The following is a 19,742-nucleotide window of genomic DNA, read 5'->3' as shown; positions in this document are numbered from 1 at the left end:
AGTTGGAAACGATGGATTAGTTTCTACAAAAAAAAGAAAGAAGATGATTTCATTGAGCACCCTGGGGCTCAGCATCATCTTGGTGAGAAGAGGACACTTGAAATTAGCCACAAGCTAATCTTTTTTGGTGTGTGTTCATTTTTTTTAAACCGCCTCTGTAATGTTATTAAGATGAACTAATTGGGCAATCAAAACAATTAGACTGCAGAATCATGATTGGATTGGGGAGCAACTTGTACAATTTGATCTTTAGAGCATCTCTGTCGCATCAGAGTATCGGAACAGGTTTCATTTTCTGCTCATTCAGGTCAAATCAATCCTGTTTGGACATAACTACGTCAGTGTTTGCTCAGGTTATTTGGGCCTTCTAGACACTTTGTCTTGACAGTTGGTGTTTATGTGAAGAAATCAATGGCTCTACTTCAAAATCATCATTATTCAACTCAAGTGGCGGGGAGGGATGATTCTTCTTGTAGTTTTGGATCTAATCCAGGGTTCATTTGCTCCTGCTTTAATGAGTGTGTTACGACGCTAATGTTCTTCATAAGGGCTTCTATCTTATCAAAACAGGTGACAGTACCTGTGTGTGTTTGCTGACAGAGCAGCAGGATTAAGATTCAAAACGGCTGGTGTTTGTGTTTGACCCCTGGTGAGACTGGAGAAAACCCTTGAGTACTAAAAAACATGTTGCATACACACACACACAGCCTAAAGCGTGCAATCGAGCAGACACGTGGAGGGGGGGGGGGGGGGGGGGGCGACTTCAAGGTGTAAATATGTGCAGTGATAAATGATAAATTATTGGCAGAAGTGACAAAGTCTTTCCCACATTAAAAAAAAGAAAAGAAAAGCAAAGCAGTGCACCAATGTCCCATGTGCTAATACCCATCCTGGTACATTCATGAGTCCTGATGTAAAACACAGCAGCACTGGGACTTTCAACGACAGTTAACTCTGAATACCTGTAATCAACGTTACAGTAATTGAGCTTTGTCTAGATTAATCAAGCCGCTAGCCAAGAATCCCAAAAGCAACCCAGAAGAGACTCTTATTCACAGGAAACACCATACATGGAAACACACAGCAAAATATAAAAAATACAAAATAGGTTGAAATTAGCTCACAGACAAATGTGAAGCTAAATGTTGACCCACGGGTTGAAGCCAGATGATAGGTGAACCAGTAATGTTCAACATAAAGACGGAGTTTCCCTCAGTTCGCTTATATGCAGTTAAGTTGAGCGACAGTTATAGCATGATGACTGCTGTCATCGTCCCAGCATGCTAGCATCAGAGAAGATCAGCTTCAATAACAGAGGTACAGTGTGTCCAGTTCTGCAAAGCTAAAAGCCCCATGTGAGCTTTTACTATGAGACATTCTTACAGTCGACCTTGCTTACATGTTAGCAGGCTGAAAGTTGCCTGTCCAAAACATAGACAAAAGCTGTGTACATTTCGTACTCCCTCCATACGCTTTACGTCTGGAGTAAATGTGATGCATGTAGGCGTCTGCGTGACTTCTGCCACGCTGTACATTGGTCAGAGTATGCCAGAGTAAATTCATACGCAGCAACATTATTTTCAGTTACACAAAGACACTTCACATCCAGACTAACACGCCTGGGGAGTAGGCCCAACTTTGACAAATTCAACTTTGCACAATGTCGAACTAGCACGTTTAACATGTGTTTGAAAGTACGGTTTTAGTCGGAACAATGCAAAATATCGTCTTTGACTATAATCTAAACATGTATGTCCATGTCTGTCAATGTACTAACTCTGTCCTTAACCAGGCTGGACTGACATGGCAACTCCTGCAACACACCTAACCTGGCTGAGGGAAGATTATGTTAATAGTTTCAGATTAAATTTGGCTTTCGTAATGCCACCTCTTCACTCACTATTTCTCTGACGAGGAGTTGTAACAACTTGTTCTAACATAAGGTGAGAAAGCCAACTGCACAAACGTTAAACTCCACATGGTGTGGCTGAGCAGCAAACATGCTTCAAATGTAACTTACATACTTTAGATCATTCACACAGGGAAGAATGATGAAGACACAGCATCTACAAACCACTGTGGGTTACATCTGATGCATGGTGAAGATTTCATGTCCATATTATAAGAAAACTTTGTGGTTTGAATGTTATCTTTTATCAAATGGACAGTGACAGTGATTGACACAAACACAGTTCCTGTAAGTTGAAATCGTGTGTATCATGGTGAATAAATAGTATAAGTCCATAAATGCTGCTTATTACAGTAAACAGATAAAAGGTAAGTGTTGAATGTTGTTCTGTTTTTCCTAATATAAGAGCTGATTATCTCCAGTATTGTCTTTTCCGTTCAATAGCACTTCAAGGGTCAGTGCCTTGCTCAAAGGCTCCTTGGCAGTGCTCGAGAAGTGGTCCAGACCTAGTACCATATTTTGATCCACATCAGGACTTGAACCGGCGAACCTCCGAAAGTTCCAAACCCAAGTCCCTACAGATTGAGCTTTTGACGCCTTCTTTTTGTTGATAAAGAGTAAAAAGAAACAACAGTGTTTCTCTCTCATAGTGAAGTGGATGCCTGATTTGTGTTTAATACACTGTGGAGCACTGGGATGACTTCCAAGTGCATCCTATCCGTCACCTTTCACTCCTCAGGGCAGAGGTCACAACAACTTCCCGGAAACATAAAAGGGGCATTAATTCACACCACTTGACCCTTGCCCTGCAGGGCCCCATTATATGACCTGAGCTCTGACTTAAAGCTACACTGTCTGTCTGTGCACTCAGACTTTTACAAATCACCTCTAGAGACACAAACTCTCATTTATCTTATGGAGAGACAAACCAAAAATGCTCCAGCTAGCACACAAGTACCTTAAGTAACGTGATCATTGCAGGCAGCTTGCAGTCATATCATCAATCAAAATCAACTGTTTGTATCGATGCCAACACAGGCTTGAGATATCAACATCTGAATCAGATTCAGTTTCCTGGTTTAGAGAGGTTAAAGGTGGCCCGTTAGCAACTAGCAAGCTAAAGCTAAGGCTAGCATCGAGTAAAACACTTTAACTTAACATTTAACGCTAACATGCCTTTGCATCACATTTTATTAACACCTGCCTCGCATGGCTCTAAGTTTACGACATATTTGAGGCTTAAAAAAAACACAGTTATGGGCACCAAATTGTGGCTATGGAGTAGCCTCCCTGGAGCTCAAACTTCAAAAAGGAAATGTTATTAATACACGTTCATTATACATTAATTATTCTCACATGAAAGTCGAGCAGAGCCGACCTCAAGCCTCCGGAAGACGCCGAAAAAAAAGAAAGAAAGAAGAGCCGGTCAGAAGCGGGACAGCAAGGCAGTGAGACCGGGCAGCGCTGTCTATGCCCCGCCGTGTGCCAGCCTCGATGCCCGGCAGGATTTGGGAGTCCTCGGATGGCCCGGGCCGGTGTGTGCGTGCTTTCCGCGAAGGGAGGGAGGGAAGGAAAGGAGGGAAGGAGCGGGGCGGGCAGCAGCGGTAAAGAAACAAAAAAAAAATGTGTGAGCCAGATTCCCCCTCCAAACACGCACACACGTTTGTCGTCCGAGAAGACACGGAATCTGACTGCCACAAAAATAGTAGAGGAGATGAAATATTTAGTAATTTCGCTCTCTTCCCCTTCTTCCTCTTCCAGCGCAGTGTGTTGTCCGTTTACACCGAGTTCCCTCCTCCTCAGACGGCCAAATGGCAGCTACCGATTCGGGGACAAACACGCGTCGTTGCCCCTTTTTCAAAATGTCGCTTCTGATAAATGACAGTGAATCAATTATTAAAACCCCAATCGAAAAAAAGAAGGATCCAGGAATCCACACGTGCCACAGTCACTTGTCTAAACTCCGTATTTCATCTTTAGCAGAGTGGAACCGAGGGCGAGACTGGCCCTCCATCTTTACCCGACATCAACAGGTCATCCCGGGACACAAATGCGCTGCAACTGTGGGCGAGACAGACGGATGGATACGGTATGGCGAGGCGAGGAGAGAGAGTAGAGGGGGCTGTCTGTAAAATCTTAACCCGTTTACGTACGGGGTATTAGGTTTTATGGCGAATCAATGGCTGCTTAAAGTTATTAAATGCATTAAGTTTTTTTGTTTTTTTTACCCGAGAAAGTTCAGGAATGCGGGCGAATGAAAAAGAGGACTCGTTAGTTCACTAACCGGGGGGAAAGGGGGGGGGGCAACAGCCCACGGCGGAGAGTGAGTGAAGCCGGTGAAGTGGTTAAAGTTTGGTCTGTCCCAATGAGCCCATCCCCCACAGTCACTAGCACAACTTTACCACCCCATCCCCTTAAAAAAACACAACAACATTAAAAAAAAAAAACAATAGCTACAACCCCTGCAGACCATACAGCACAGTTTATGAAGGTACCCCGCCACACACGCGAGCGCGCATGCAGGGACAGTTTGGGGTCTCGGACAACTTGCCGACTTGTCTCAACGGCCGAGCCCGAACCGTTGTCCTCGTTGACCCGCCGTGCTCAACTTACCCCCTCGGCTGTATTCCGCTGGAAAGTGTTTCAATGGAGGACCAGCGTTGACTAAGCGGTCGAGTGTCTCCCTCCGCCTCGCTACCAGCAGTCCTTCATTGTGACTGGTTGTATGTACGCTGTGTGTGTGTGTGTGTGTGTGTGTGTGTGTGTGTGTGTGTGTGTGTGTGTGTGAACCAGCAGCTATAGAGCACGCACACAATTCATGCATACAAGTACAATTGCACGTGCACGCACTCACACATGCAAGGCGATGAGAGAGGAGATGAGCGCGGAGCTATCGAGGAGGGGGGCATCGTAGACTGTAAAGGGGGGGGGGGGGGGGGGGGACGCAGTGGAGCCAGAGCGGGGATTTTTTTTTGTTACTCTCCCAGGGGTTGCAGACAGATCGCAGAGCTACCGATCGGCTCGACAGACAGACAGGTAGACAGACATATCTTATAATACACAGACATGTGGGGACAGTAGGGTGGCAGCATGCATCGCATTAACACTTTTGCCATTAGGCTATACTGAAATTTACAATTCACTTTAAGTAGACTGCAGTTAGGGTATCAGAAATATTTAAAGTAAGATTAGTAACATATAGGTCTGCTTTCTGTGAGACTATATAAAATAATATTTTGTTATAGTCATTTTTATTCAAAGCATGCACTGATGCACATAGGGCCTTTTTTTTAACCTGTTGTGTTTGTCCACTGCTATGGGGAACTACGGGCTATTCATTTAAATTTTACATTAACATGAGTGAAATGTGACTTGCATGGTTAGTCTTTGTGTCCCTATAAATAAGGTTATATGTCAAATGTTCAAATTGATCTCAGCATTTCTAAAAAAAAAAGACAAACAATTGTTTGGCAAATGGCAGAAAAGTTTACTTTTGTGTGTAAGTGGAATGACTGTTAGGCTATTTTGTCCAGTCAAACCAGTGGGGAGATAACTAAAATTGACGTTATTTTGATTTTTTTGTTAGGCTTTATTTTCCGCATTGTTTCAATCTCCCTTAAAATACGCTTTAGATTTTATTTTTTATTTTTATGGCGAGCTTGTCTAATGTAAGGAGGAGGCGAAAAGGCTGCAACTAAATATGTAGACTATTACAACTGGAAGTAATCACATTACTAGCCTACTGAAGAAGTAACGGGATTACTGTTCGATTGAGCCCACGCGCCGCTGCAGGCAGGTAGACAGGCAGCGCGTCCCCAGTCGACCCGTCCGTCTGAGCCCCACCCACTCGACCCACTCACTCTACTCACCGACTTGTCTTCTCCCTTGAGTGGTGAACCGACTTTATCTGTAACGACACCCTCACGGTCAGTCGATCCCAGGTGCCTCCGGTGTGATCCCTGTGTCTGAAGCGCGTGATCGTGCGTCTAGACTCCGGGCAGGTGAGCCCTCCGGGCCCTCAAGGCGTTGCGCAAAGTGAATACTAAACAGGATGAGACTGCATTCAGGCACGGCACTGCGCTCCCCGCTCCCTCTCCTTGTCATGCCAAATACTATTAACTCTATAATTCTCCTGTGTCAGATGTATAGCGCCACGCTCTCTGGGCATTTATTGTCACAGCGCCCCCATCCAGATGTTCAGGCGCGTGTGCATACAGTAAGCCTCCAGGCTGCAGGCACTTTCTGTCTCTCCATCCACAGTATCCATGCCCCATATCATATGAACAGGGTGCAAACCACTGAATAAAACAGTGGCAAGGTGCAGGATATGAGAGCTTGTGTGAAATAGTGTATATTGTGTTTTAATGTAGGTCATGCATTTATGACAGATGTATTATTTGTGAGGTAGTGGCAGAATTCTGCACATAAAGAAGCACCACCGTTTAAGTCCTCACAAGTAGGCACCGGGATTAAGCCACAAGACCCTGAATACCCACCTTCAAGTAATTTCTGTCCATTAGATAGCTCATGTAATATTTGTTATGAAGTCTATGCCATGATTGTTTTTATTACAGAAGGCACAAAGAGTTGCTTTATGTCAGCCTTTAAGCCAACCCCATTTTTTGTCATAACAAACTAAGCCCAAAGAAGTCTGGGATCAGTTTGCAAGCAGAATTTAAAATGTTTATTTTTCATAGTTCTCAGTGAACATGCAAAGATGTTGGGACCCTTGGCTGTAATAGCCACAGTTATTAACTATAAGTGAAATAAAGGGTTATAATCAGGACAAAAAAGTCCCTTTAAAGATTGCCATAACTTCAAAAAAATTGATTTGTTTTGACCGCCTGAAGGCAAAAATGAGCTGCTGGACCCTCATCAGTTGCTAATACCTTCCGTTCCTTATGTAACCTAAAGTTCTCCAATATTTCTGGGGCACAGATTCCCTGAGTGATAAATTGATTATAGGCTTAATTCTTATTACTTTCAAGGATGCAAGGCGAATGGCCAAACCAGTCCAATATTAGACCCGTGAGATAGAGAGCTTGGATACTGTTATGCTAATGAAATTATAATCTATTTTTAGATTAGTTTAGCATTTTGACATGTATACCTTTAAGGTGATAGATAGACAGACGGACGGACGGACGGATGGATGGATAGATAGATAGATAGATAGATAGATAGATAGATAGATAGATAGATAGATAGATAGATAGATAGATAGATATAGGCGTGTGTGTGTATATATATGTATATATATATATATATATATATAACCTTTCCTAAAGATGCACATTTTAGAACATCCTTTTAAGAGAGTGAACTGAAAAGGTTGAAATGAACCTGTATGTACACATACACTGTATTGCTCAGCTGTGTGACCTGCATTGACACTGTTTTCTCTAAGGCATTTCAGCTTCGAACATTGTGGTCCTGTTACTTTTGTTAATCCTATAGGCTATGTTTAGCCTTTTCACCAGAATGCACGGTGAGATTATATCACATTATTCATGGAGGCACACTCATGTGTATTCCAGTCTCCTCACATGTTCAGTGTGGGGGGAAAAGTAGGCCATCAGTGCGTGTTTATGTACGTGTGTGTGTGTGTGTGTGTGTGTGTCTGTGTGTGTGTGTGTGTGTGTGCATGCAGCGGCTGACTGATCGACCCTCTCACTCTTGTCCTTACATTGCACCGTTTCCCTGACAGTACACTCAATTCTCCGGGAGGGGAGGGGATTTGCATTTCACCTCACAGGCTTCCGTAGAAACTCTCCAAACATGGCTGCTCCCATGTGTTAACATGAGAGTTAGCTGGATTTAGAGTACACTAACACTGGCTTCATCAGCGAGGACACAGTTAGCACACGATCAACAGGATCGCCTGTATTAATAAACATAAACCTTTGAAGAAAATCCGTGTGGCTTACTGTTGCTGTCACAGGTAAGTGTTTTTAAAGTGTGCAGCTATTACAGCAAAGCAGCTAATAACATTTAAGTGATGTATGTGACGTTAAAAAATGATCTAGCTTCTTTTTTTTGATCAAATATCAGCAGTTTTCACTCCACTTTAAAGTAGCTGTGTTTACACTGAAACTTCATGTTTAAAGAAACGAGGCTGATAGTACTAAAGATAAACCCAAGGATTGACTTGTTTTATTTAACCAAGAACAAAAGCACTTATTGAATGTCTGATTGTCATGAACTAAAACACACACCATTTGTTTGAGATAGAACAAAATAAACGATAATTATGTTTATTGAAATGTTAATTTAGCTGCTTTCTTATTCAGCTATCAATGACATGATTAGCATTAATTAGTCGTGTTTTAAGGCCTTTTTTAAAATACAGGCTATCACATCTATTTCAGAAATGATCTGTATGTTGTATGGTAGCCTTGGCTCCTAATTTTGGTATTTAAGGTAGCTAGATAATATTTACAGTCTTTGTTTTTATCTGAGGAGGGGGTTAGAAACTAAAATAATGAATCAACACACATCTGCAGAGAAATGAGACCCCATACTTTACTTTAATTTGGTTTTACTATTTATAAGTTTGTTTGAATAAAAAAGCCAAAGAAATACTTACAAAAAATAATATCTGGGATGCGATGAGAGCAAGTTCATATTCATCTTCAAACTACATTATATTAATTTAGGAATATATCAGTATTTGGCCTAATAACCCTGATTTTTGATTATAGCTTGAATGTAGTCTCTTAATTTTGTCCACAGCTGTGTTCAATACTGATTTACCATTAAATGTTTTTATTAAAATGAGGCTACAAATGTCAAGAACTGAATGTTTTTTTGCCTCAAAAACAGAGTTTTTATTTAATCTGTGCATCACAGTCAAAGTCATTTTGACTCTTCAGAAAGATGGTTTTACTTTTTTTTTTACTTTGCAGCATTCAAACCTTCTCTTTGTCTTTTCCAGACTGTGTATCTTTATGCTGGTGAGGACAGCTTGGCTGTTCCCCTTCTACATATCCCGTCATCTTCATCCTCTCCGCACCCATTTGGCCACACAGACGTTTGGTGGCAGCTTAGGCAGAGCTGCTGCTGCCAGCAGGGGGCTGAGATCCATGGAGCCCCTTAAAACTGCTCAGGACCCTGACTCTCCCACCATCAAACCCCCTCCTCACACACCTGACGACTCCTCAGGCCAAGTTGAGACCCCTGCGTCAACGCACGCGCCAGCCGAGACGGAGAAGACACTTCATGAGGGGCTGTTACCTGGGGAGACGGTGGTGAAGGAGGGCAAGGCGTCCATATTGTTTCCCAGCGCTAACGAGGTGTTTTACAATCCTGTCCAAGAATTTAACAGAGATCTGACGTAAGTTTAAACTCCTGCGGCTTCCACCTTTAACCTTGAGACATGGATGTTCTTTAAACTAATTCAAGATAATGTGAGGTAGCGTAAGACACCTTTTGAAGAATGCGGAATTATCTAACAGAAAGAATAAAGTACAGGTTGTTTTTAATGTATTAATCAGAAAACATTTTGAAGACATTGTTATGATATTTAAGAACATGAAAGGTTGTTTAAATAAATCACACATACCCCTACTGATAGTCTAAATGAATGGTTTGGAACCAAACTTTAGTTTCCTTCAATCAGTATGAAAGTGTAGTTCAATTGTATTGAAATACTGAATGTAGTTTAACAAGGATAAAAGCAGAGATGCCAGTTGTATGAGGGCACATACGAACCACTAGGCTACTGGCAAGCATAGATGACTCTCTGCTTCTAACACAAGACTCGGCATGAGAATATTGACATGGTGGTGTTAAGATGAAGGCAGATGTAAAAGTAAGCCGTGTTAGTTATCTGGTTATTATCTGTTGGATACAGTACCTTCATTTTTCCCTCGTTTCCCTGCTTGCAGATGTGCTGTGATCACAGAGTTTGCCAGAGACGTCATGACTCAGCGTGGGGTGAAGGTGGAGGTGCCCGGAGAGAGGGAGAGAGTGGTGGTCTCTCTGTCAGAGGAGACCAACGAGGCCGAGGTCGCCACGGAGCAGAAGAACGGGGCAGAGGAGCCAACTGTTACTGCCACAGTTGGGGAGAAATGTGAGGTCGGTTTCAACGGTTTTACATCCGACTTGAAATTCACCGATTATGACTTACCTTTGATTACGACGAGAGACTGCTGAGGTCACTGATACATGTTCAGAATGTGTATATGCAGATTAGTCAGATCAGGAGCAGTCTCGTTTTCTTGTTTAGCTTATATTTCATTATTATTTTTGATCTACCTGTAATTTATTTACACAGATGTAACGATAAAGTCACAGAATACTGCCTCATTACTACAACTACTTCTTGATGGCATAATTATGTACAATGACTTAGATTCCATTAAAGGGTTAAAAACCGCAGGAAAGTAAAGATGCTTCAGTGTTGGTATGGATGATGGTCTGGTTCTAATGAAACTATTAATACACAGAGAGCTGCATTTTACGTTTTACACTTTGTTGGTTTCTCAGCTCACAAGTCAGCACAAAGGATGAGGGGGGGGAGGAGGATGTTTTATTGATTTTTATAAAGGGACCATTTTTTTAATTTAACATTTTAAAGGAAACCATTCTTGGCAGAAGAGAAGTTGCACTCGGACACAGACAGGGTTCAGGTTTTTGTCCCAACAGTTGGAGTTTCATAGTCTAAAAAAAAGCCCCCAAAAAACACTGAGATGAGTGTGAAGTTGTTTGTATGAGTCAGTCACTGATGAGTCTGCTGGTTTTCCAGTACTGTGCTCACAATCCCCCCCCCCCCCCGCGCTTGTAATTTCCCGTCGAAATGGAAATGAGTGAATTAATATTTTGCTTTAACTAAAAAACCCTTCATGCAGCTTAAAGATTGTGTCTCTCTCTCTCTCTCTCTCTCCCCCTCTCTCTCCCTCCTGTTCCAGCGTGGACTGCGTGTGCTGGAGGGTCTAGCCGCGTCTGGATTGCGCTCGGTGCGTTTCGCTCTGGAAGTCCCCGGCCTGCAGAGCGTCACCGCCAATGACTTCTCCACCAAGGCGGCAGCGCTGATCGCCAGGAACGCTCAGTACAACGGAGTCAGCCACCTGCTGCAGGCCAGCTGCAGAGACGCCAGGTAACAGCCGTCTGAGAGTTGAGAGGAGACCCCCGTCGTTTGTCTGCTTCGCTGCTCTGCTGTCCTCCTCTTGCTTCTCCCAGGTCCATCGCTCTCCAGCCTTCCACCTTTTCTCCTCTTGCTTCAGTTGCTTCTCTCCTGTGTCTTTGCTTTTGTGTCCTTTTCTTCCTGACGTGTCCTTATTCTTTTCTCTATCTGCCTTGTCCTCATTTTTCTCTTCATCTATCGCTTCACTTGATTCTCCTCCTCCTTCTTCTTTCAAATGATCTGCTCTCTTTTTTTGTGCAACCTGCTATACATTCTACACTTTTTATCTTAGTTATCTGTCTTCTTCCAGTGATCATGGATGTGTGGATTTTTCCACTCTTCTTCTTTTTTTTTTTTAAATGCTCTTTTTTCTTCAGTATGCTGATGTATGAGATGCGAGGGAAGAAGGAGCGCTATGATGTCATCGATCTGGATCCCTATGGCAGCCCGTCTGTCTTCTTGGATGCGGCGGTGCAGGCTGTCAGTGAGGGAGGTGTGTAGTTCGGTCTGTCTGTCATTCATGCAGCTGTTTTCTCCACGTGTCAATCCTCAGTCTCTCTGTCTGTTTTGGGTTTGAAACAGTTTGATAATCCGCTGCTGTACTTTTTGTATTTTTATAGAGAATTAAGACAGCTGCTTTTATTATTATTAGAATAAAAAATGAACAAATGGTGGCAGTACAGGCTGAATTATTACTGATATTTGGACTATCTTTAATGTTATTTTACCTATGACAAGTACAGGCAGGGATTTTTAAAGATTCAGAAACTATGTTTAACATTAAAATTAGTAACATAGCAGATTGCTGTGTTTGATGATGGTGGAGGAAATGTTCTATTTTTTTTTACAGTCTGGAAACATTTAAAGGCCTGACTCACTAAGAATTGGATTTGCGGCCTCATTAAACCAACGTCTGTTTATTCTTTTGTTTACTTGTCATTTGTCAGGTTGTTCTTTTTGTCAGAATGTTGCTCAGTGGTAAAAAAAAAAAAAAAAAAAGAATGATTGATTTTTTTTGCTTCAGTTGCAGAAGAAATCAGTGTTACAGGTGGATCAGAAAAGGGGCAGATATTGTTCTTAAAGTTGTTACTCCACATATACTGTACCATTTGAGTTTTTTTTAATATTACAAACTGTTACTTTTTGAATCTGTTCTGGTTTTAAAACAACTCTAGCCAGGTGCAACCAAACCATTCAATTCAATCGTATTTTAAAATCGACCTAACCCATGTTTTAAATGTAGTCCTTGTATTTCCAGGGCTTCTCTTTAGTCAGTGTGCTGACTCTCTCTCTCTCTCTCTCTCTCTCTCTCGCGCCCGCCCTGTTTCAGGTCTGTTGTGTATAACATGCACAGACATGGCTGTGATGGCAGGAAACAGTGGAGAGACCTGCTACAGCAAATATGGCTCAGTGTCCGTCAAAGCCAAATATTGTCATGAGATGGTGAGAACGCACACATGCACACACACTAATCCTTGTCTTCATCCTTGTTGATTCTTGTACTTCGTGTGTGGCTGGATCATATACAGTAAACTTTCATGGACTGTAAGTAGTTAAACGGAAGTTTCGTGTGTCTGTATATTTGTATACACAGTAAGAAAAGTTTTCCCTAAAGGTAGAAATACAGCTGGCTTCTTTAATGTTGAAATATGAGTACTACAGATCCCAGAATTCTTTGGGGCAACAAACATTCCTGCATCAGCAACTTTGTCAGCAATCCAACAAAAATAAAATACTCTCTTCACAGCTTGACAAATATATTCTGTTAAAACAAAAAAAATCTGCAAAAAAAAAAAAAAGCACAAACAACTCCAAGGAGTATCAAAGTACAATAATTGAAAATAAACACTTAGTATATTTCCAAAGTTATCCTCTTGAGCATACATAAAACTTTTTTTTTTTGTCCAGAACTTTAAAGATTAGGTGATGCAGTGAATATTATGTTTGCCTCCTGTTCACTTTTGTGAACGTGTGCATCTCTTTCCTCTCTCCCTGCAGGCTCTCCGTATCATCCTGCACAGCGTGGACCAGAGGGCGGCCGTTTACCAGAGATACATCCAGCCTCTGCTGTCCGTCAGCGTCGACTTTTATATCAGGGTGTTTGTGCGAGTCTTTACAGGACAGGCCAAAGTGAAAAACTCAGCCAGGTATATACACACGCACACGCACGCACACACACGCATACATAAAATATATACTATCTCCAGCAGCGGGTGATATATGAGGAAAGCTGAATGAACTAAAACTAGGTCGTTACAGCAAAAATGCTGGAAAAATAATAGCAGCAGCAGCAGACGACATTTTGTGCTCATGTCATTCGATGTGCTGCATTGTCTAAGACTGTGCAAAGTGCAAACGTGTTACACATGAAGTGGTCTGGTGTTTGCATTCGAAATGTTGCACAATAGATGCCTTTTTATGTGTAGTGTGATGAGCTGGAGGGGCTCATCTTTTTATTTGTGGATTATTAAAAACATTTAAAAGAAGAAAAAAAAACCCAGAAGGTTCTCGCATTTCAAAATTCTGTTAATTCAAATTCAATTAAGAGACTGTTTCATAGTATTTGGCTTCATATTTCTTTATTTTACTTTCAAACTGACAGGATGCAGACTTACTGTCTATGTATGCAAACAGCATCATGTGCTTTTAATCATATGTGGATCTCTACCAAATGTCCCACCTTTAACATGTCTTTTTGTCTTGTATCGCAGTAAACAGGCTCTTGTGTACAACTGCGTGGGCTGTGGGACTTTCCACTTACAGAGAATGGGCACGAGAAGAGTCGATGGAAAACAGTAAGAGAGTCCGCAAGTGTCTTCATTTGAAAGAAAAACGTGCAAAACAGAACGGGTGACTTCCAGAACACAAGTTCATCTGCAGACCACGACTACTTTCAGTTTGAACATGCTAAATTAAGGTTAGCGTCAGTGTGTTAGCATAGCAGCATAATGGAACTGTTTGCATGTTGAAGTTAGCATGAAGCTCAGTGTGATGTCACGTGATGTCTCCTCCGTGGCTGCAGACTTCAGGTATTTGAGACAGATGAGCTGCGTGAGCTCACTGTTGCTAATGTTGAACCGTCTTTGATTTCAGTGTCAAGTATTCGGCTGCTGTCGGCCCCCCGGTGGGACCAGAGTGTGAGCACTGTGGGCAGAGACATCAAGTGAGACACAAACACACACACACACACACACACACACACACACACACACACGCACACACTCCTGTATTCTAACTGAATCAACAGAGAGAATATACAGCACTGTTTAAAAAAAAAAAAAAAGATATATTGTCAATAAACACAAACAAAGGTTGTAGCTGAAAGCATACATTTCTTCACTCGTGCACTCTCTAGAAAACTTCCACACAGCCTTTCCCTCAAGTCTTCCTCAGCTGCTTTGTCAGATTCTGCTGCATTCACACATTCGCTCATTCTGACCACACAGACATTTTACACACATTCTGGTTGACTCCAAAAGACATGAAGGGGGACAACAGGTAATCGATTCAGTCTTTTATTTTCTTGACATTTACATTTTCATATTTTTTTTCCTCAGAATGTTGCATTTTAAAGCTTTCTTGTTGTCTGTAGCCTCGTCTCCACCAAGCGGCCCGGTATGGATCAGTACGGTTTGGTTCGGTGATCCTGTTTGCGTTTCCACAGCCAATTATATTTGGTAGGCGGCGTGTAAGCCGGATGCTGATAGCTGTGTCAGCTACGTAATAGTGTGACATTAAAGCAGCCACAGTGTACACCACTAATAAATTCAACAAAGAAGAAAAACGGTAAAGAAAGACTAACATCCAGCAATTCATCTACTTTGTTATTGCAGTGTTTCTCCTGAATTTAGCAGCGGCGGTGTGCTGCTCCTGAAATATGAGCGTGTATTGGCATGTTGTTTCAGAGAAGGCTGTGTGCCGTGAGGAGAAATACAACCAAAAAAAACCAATCGGCTGTTAAACACGGCCTGGTTGTGTTTGTCTTTTAATGCCGCTGTCGTACAGACCAATCAACGGACTGCAGTGTTTAGCTCCACCTTTTAGGGTCGGATCAGTATCGTCCCAAATACACTCTGTCACAGTGGATTCCCAGATTTCAGCTGCACCTTTCTCTTGTATTTAAGACGTTCCAGACTAAAGATAATGATAGAAATAAACCGGGGTAGTAGTGGCTCTGATTCGTGCCCGTACATTATGTCTTAAATGGTTTCAGTGCTGTTTGTTTCGTGTTAACTGGTGCTTGTATTGTCGATATCATTTGTTGTGTGGAAGAATTAACCATCAGACCAGTGAGTTTCCCTGCTGGCGATTGATAAAGTTTTCTTTATCTTTTCTGTTTGTGTAGAACTGAGTTTGCAAACATGTTGAGTACACAATCTGACGCTTGTGTCTGTTCCTCCTGTAGCTGGGGGGTCCCATGTGGGCAGGTCCTCTCCACGACTTGGCGTTTGTCCAGAAGGTTCTGTCAGCTGTGTCGGGGAACCCATCCAGATTTGGGACGTCCAAACGTATTGAGGGCATGCTCAGCATGGTGACTGAGGTATCCATTTCTCTCTTTACATCCAGAACTCAGGGATGTCATTCTTTCTGATCAATCTGGAATTCAGATTTTTTTTTTTTCTACATCAAAATGTTCATCTACTTTCTACAAGATGGTCCATCTATGTTTGTTAACAGCTTCCAAAGTACCATTTTTGAATGATTTTTTTTATCCCTTTACAATCGCCTTCCAAGATGGATAATCTAAGAGAAAATGCCCTCTCGCTCTCGAACCCTTGAATTGGTGTTGCGAGTCATGTTCGTATGATCAGGTGACCAGAGAGAGAGAGATGGCTATTTTCTCATTTGCTATTCAAATCCCTTAGAGCTCTTTTTTTCCCTCACCTTTTCATCATGTTGTCATGTGGATGCAGTAACGTCACACTGTGTGAACATAGGATGGATTTTTATTTCCTCCCAGAGTGACTCATTTTGACACTTTGACTCACTGTTTGTTTCAGGAGCTGGAAGATGTTCCTCTTTATTACTCAGTGGGCAGTCTGAGCAGCACAATACACTGCACTACTCCACCTCTGCTGCAGTTCAGGTAAACACACACACACACACACACACACGCACACACACACTTGTAGAAGTAAGTAGTTGCACCTCATTAGTCCTCCAAGTTGGTCATCCATGTAGTCCAAAGGCTCGGCTAGTTTGCTTGGGTTGGTGCCGTCAATCAAAGCTAGCTATTAAATTGGGCTAATTATGCTAATAGGCTAATACAACTTCTTGTGATGACATTCATATTTTCAGGGAGTTTCAACTGTTTTCCCATAAACAACATGACACAGACCTAGCAAACAATAACACATTTACAAACAGGCATCTTTACAAATGTAGGCAACTTAACATTCTTTAACGACTCTTAAAGCAAAATCTACTTCATTAACAATTGTTACCAACCTGACAAATAAAAACAAGCTAACAAACATCAATCACATTGTCACAAATGTAACTCAACAGAAATGAAGTTTTTTGGACTTATCTTTTAGTCAGTAATTAAATCAGTAGTTTAAATGAGTAGATGAAAGTCTTATCAGATCTGAAATCCTTCTGAATGAATCTTCTCTCTATCTCTCTCTCTCTCTCTCTCTCTCTCTCCCTCCCTCCCTCCCTCCCCCTCTCTCCCTCCCTCCCTCCCTAGGTCTGCTCTTCTTCATGCAGGTTACAGGGTTTCCCTCTCTCACGCCTGTCAGAGTGCCATCAAGACAGACGCTCCTCCTGCAGCCATCTGGGACATCATGAGATGCTGGGTAAGTGTGACGGTGCGGCTCCTTCACCGACTGCAGGCAGCGCACACGCCAAACTTTTCCCTCCTTCAGCGGCGTTCCTAATCACTCAGTAAATCGTACCATCATCTTCCTTTCCCTCTCCGTTTAACAGCACTACCGAGGGTGCACACACGAGAGCGCTCCACTTCATCCCACAGACAGTTTCTGGCTGTCTTCTTCTTTCACTTCAGTCCGGATCTGTTGACAGAATGGAGCCACAGCTCAAACTGCTTTCTTTAGTGCTCATGCTCACATGTTTGTTTCAAGTTCATGTGGAACGTTTGCCTTTTTGGCATCCTTTGTTGTGTTTATATTATAAATGGTGTTTTTTTTCCCCTGCTCACTTTTGTAAAAACACATTCCACTGCAACAGCACCATATGAGGCCAGACACAATCCTTTACAGCATGTGCTGGGTTGTTTTTTTTTTTGGATGTTTGAAAGAGAACCCCGCCACAGTAAACGGAAATGAAAGATGGTCTGAATGAGTCGAGAGTCACTGTTCATGTTAATGTTGAATGATGAGACTTCATTTCTGCTCGCCATATTGTTCGTCTGCTTTAGGAGAAGTTGAACCCTGTGAAGAGGGAGAAGCTGTCGCAGACGAGCCCCGCCTTCAAGATCCTCTCCTCTGAGCCCAGGTGAGACCTGAGAACATGTAGCACCTGGAGCCGTTCATTTCTTCTTCTTTTTTTCCCACCCAGGCTTCCTTACTCCAGGTCCCATTTAAACTCTTATTTGATGACATTTTAGATCACACAGCCCTTATGTCGTCTTCATTTGCTTTGTCAGAAATGATACAGCGTCTTAGTCCAGTTTATAGCCTCTGTATGTTCTATAGGGTTAGGGTCTTCTTTATCGCATGCTTTTAAGTTTTACAGTCTGGTCCCATGTAGAGTCAAATACACAATAAAGCAGAACATGCTTAAGGGTGTGTCGACCTTGTTTAAGGTGGCGCACCTTATTCCTCAGTAAGTTTTGGACCCTAAATTCACTCTGAGGAGCTTCCTGGTTCGTTTTCAGTACTGAGCTTGTATTTTCAAGGTTTTTAAAAACAAAACAAAAATCAGTTCAACTATGGCTGTTTTTTTTTTTACTATTTGAAAAGTCCAAACAACGTGGTATAGACTGATCAGTGCTATAAAGACTCGACTGAGGAAACTTCCATGTGTCATGACACAGAGAGTTAATCCCTGAAACAGCTGTAGTAGAAATGAAAACTACATCATTGAGAAAGTTTAAAGAAGTGAAAACAAGGAAAATGGTTTAACTGATGTGAAGGATTGGAGGAACTAAATGCTGAAGCTGGAATCAGTGCATAAAATGACAACAATGAACTTATTAGAAAGGCTTTGTCTAGATTGATAAAGTGTTAGGAGTAGTTCATTTACATCATTCAACACTGTTACAGAGATTTGCTTTAAATTGAGTTTTTTTCCCTAAATATATGCTGTTATTGTTATTCTTTTGTTTGTATTTTTTATTAGTCATCATTTTACTTTTTGTGATGACTAAGTCATTTTCTGTAAACCAGAAATAGTCACTACTCTTTGACAGCTTCAGAGAAATACCAGTGATTTGATCACACGAGTGTTTCACACACACGCCTTCATGATCGACTAACGAACAGATAAGTCTCTCTGTTATTGTCTGGTGTTTGTGTATCAAATGCTCAACCACAAAAACGGTAAACAAGTCAGGAGATGACAGCCGAAACATTTCTGCAAGTTTAAACGTTTTTGAAAAGTTCTGCAAATAAATTTTCACTCGCAGAGAATTTCTAAATCTTTAAAATTCTGTCTGGCAGCTTTGTGAAGCAGCTTTACTGCTTTGCTTTAGAGAAGAGGATCTTCCTCTTTGACGAAAAGGTCCATGCAGGGTCATTTCAGTGATAGTGAGAGAAAAAAGAAAAAGTTGATGTACATTTTTTTATTTGTGTTTGTAGCCTACAAGCCTGTTTCACTGTGAGAGAGGACGCCAACCCTCAGTCTCGTAAACGGCACCTGACCCGGTTCCAGGAGAACCCTCAGGCCTTCTGGGGACCTAAAGCTCGTGCCAAAGCAGGGTAACTCTCACGCGTCTGTTCTTTCAGGACGCACACACATAAACAAACGTACGGAGCACTGAAAGGCTGACACACAGTCAAAAAGCAGCCGGAGCCTGGAGGATGATCCGACTTTAAGTGTAATTGTGTTGAAAACTTTGATCAAGAATGAGATTTCATTCTAATTGTTTAAGCTACTTTGAAGTTATTACATTTATAATTACACCAAAACATTAAATTTAGTTTTAGTTGAAACAAGAAATTTAGAATTATTTCCACTAGTTTTCTACTTTTTAAAATTCTAATACCCTGTTTATTTTTTTGCACCAAAACACCAAGAAAGACCCTGAACTAGTCCCCTAAACTTCTCGTATTTAACCTTTCTAGAATGTTCATTTAGATAGAAGCCGTTGAGCACTTTGTTGTTTTTCTCCTTTCACGTTGCTTCAGTTTTTTTTTTTTTTTTTGTATTTTTTTTTCTTCCATAAGTGTTCTCCCCCTTTCAATCTGTCTTCTTGCTTCCCTTTTTTCATCCATTTATAACCTTTCACTCTCTCCTGCAGTGGCGGTGTGTCTTCTAACTTGCAGGACAAGAGAAAGAAGTGCCAGAACAAGAGAACGAACCCGATCACCGACCTTTCTCAGCTCAAAGAGTTTCCCTGCAAGAGATTCAGACGGGTAGGTTCACCTTCTGCTCTCACACACAATCAGGTTGATTTTGGACAAAGTGCAGCCTGTGAATATTTAATCAGGCTCTTTGTTGCCTCCTCATATATATACATGTATTTCCTTACTGACACCCCCCCCCCCCCCCCCCCCCCCAAACATCATCTTATGATTAAACTGATTA

At 41.8% G+C, this 19,742-nt stretch overlaps 1 protein-coding gene across 2 annotated transcripts in view; it reads left to right on the top strand.

The window, feature by feature from the left end:
* The first annotated feature begins 3,630 nt into the window (after positions 1-3,630).
* Positions 3,631-19,742, top strand: part of trmt1 (tRNA methyltransferase 1) — an 18,107-nt gene continuing 1,995 nt past the window's right edge. The window contains exons 1-15 of one of the 2 annotated variants that reach the window (XM_079336646.1): positions 3,631-3,998; positions 8,844-9,242; positions 9,796-9,985; positions 10,819-11,006; positions 11,411-11,526; positions 12,364-12,476; positions 13,032-13,180; positions 13,745-13,828; positions 14,127-14,196; positions 15,439-15,573; positions 16,034-16,119; positions 16,723-16,831; positions 17,413-17,489; positions 18,794-18,913; positions 19,456-19,570. In XM_079336646.1, coding sequence (XP_079192772.1) covers positions 3,721-3,998; positions 8,844-9,242; positions 9,796-9,985; positions 10,819-11,006; positions 11,411-11,526; positions 12,364-12,476; positions 13,032-13,180; positions 13,745-13,828; positions 14,127-14,196; positions 15,439-15,573; positions 16,034-16,119; positions 16,723-16,831; positions 17,413-17,489; positions 18,794-18,913; positions 19,456-19,570 — 2,229 coding nt within the window. In that variant the 5' untranslated portion in view covers positions 3,631-3,720. Of the gene's footprint in view, positions 3,999-7,586; positions 7,851-8,843; positions 9,243-9,795; positions 9,986-10,818; positions 11,007-11,410; positions 11,527-12,363; positions 12,477-13,031; positions 13,181-13,744; positions 13,829-14,126; positions 14,197-15,438; positions 15,574-16,033; positions 16,120-16,722; positions 16,832-17,412; positions 17,490-18,793; positions 18,914-19,455; positions 19,571-19,742 lie in introns of those variants that run through there. The other variant, XM_079336647.1, reaches the window with a different exon arrangement.

Source organism: Symphodus melops (genome assembly GCF_947650265.1).
Source record: "Symphodus melops genome assembly, chromosome: 2".
NCBI lineage: Eukaryota > Metazoa > Chordata > Actinopteri > Labriformes > Labridae > Symphodus > Symphodus melops.
Note: the sequence above shows the minus strand (reverse complement) of the source record. Positions and strands in the feature narration are given on the sequence as shown.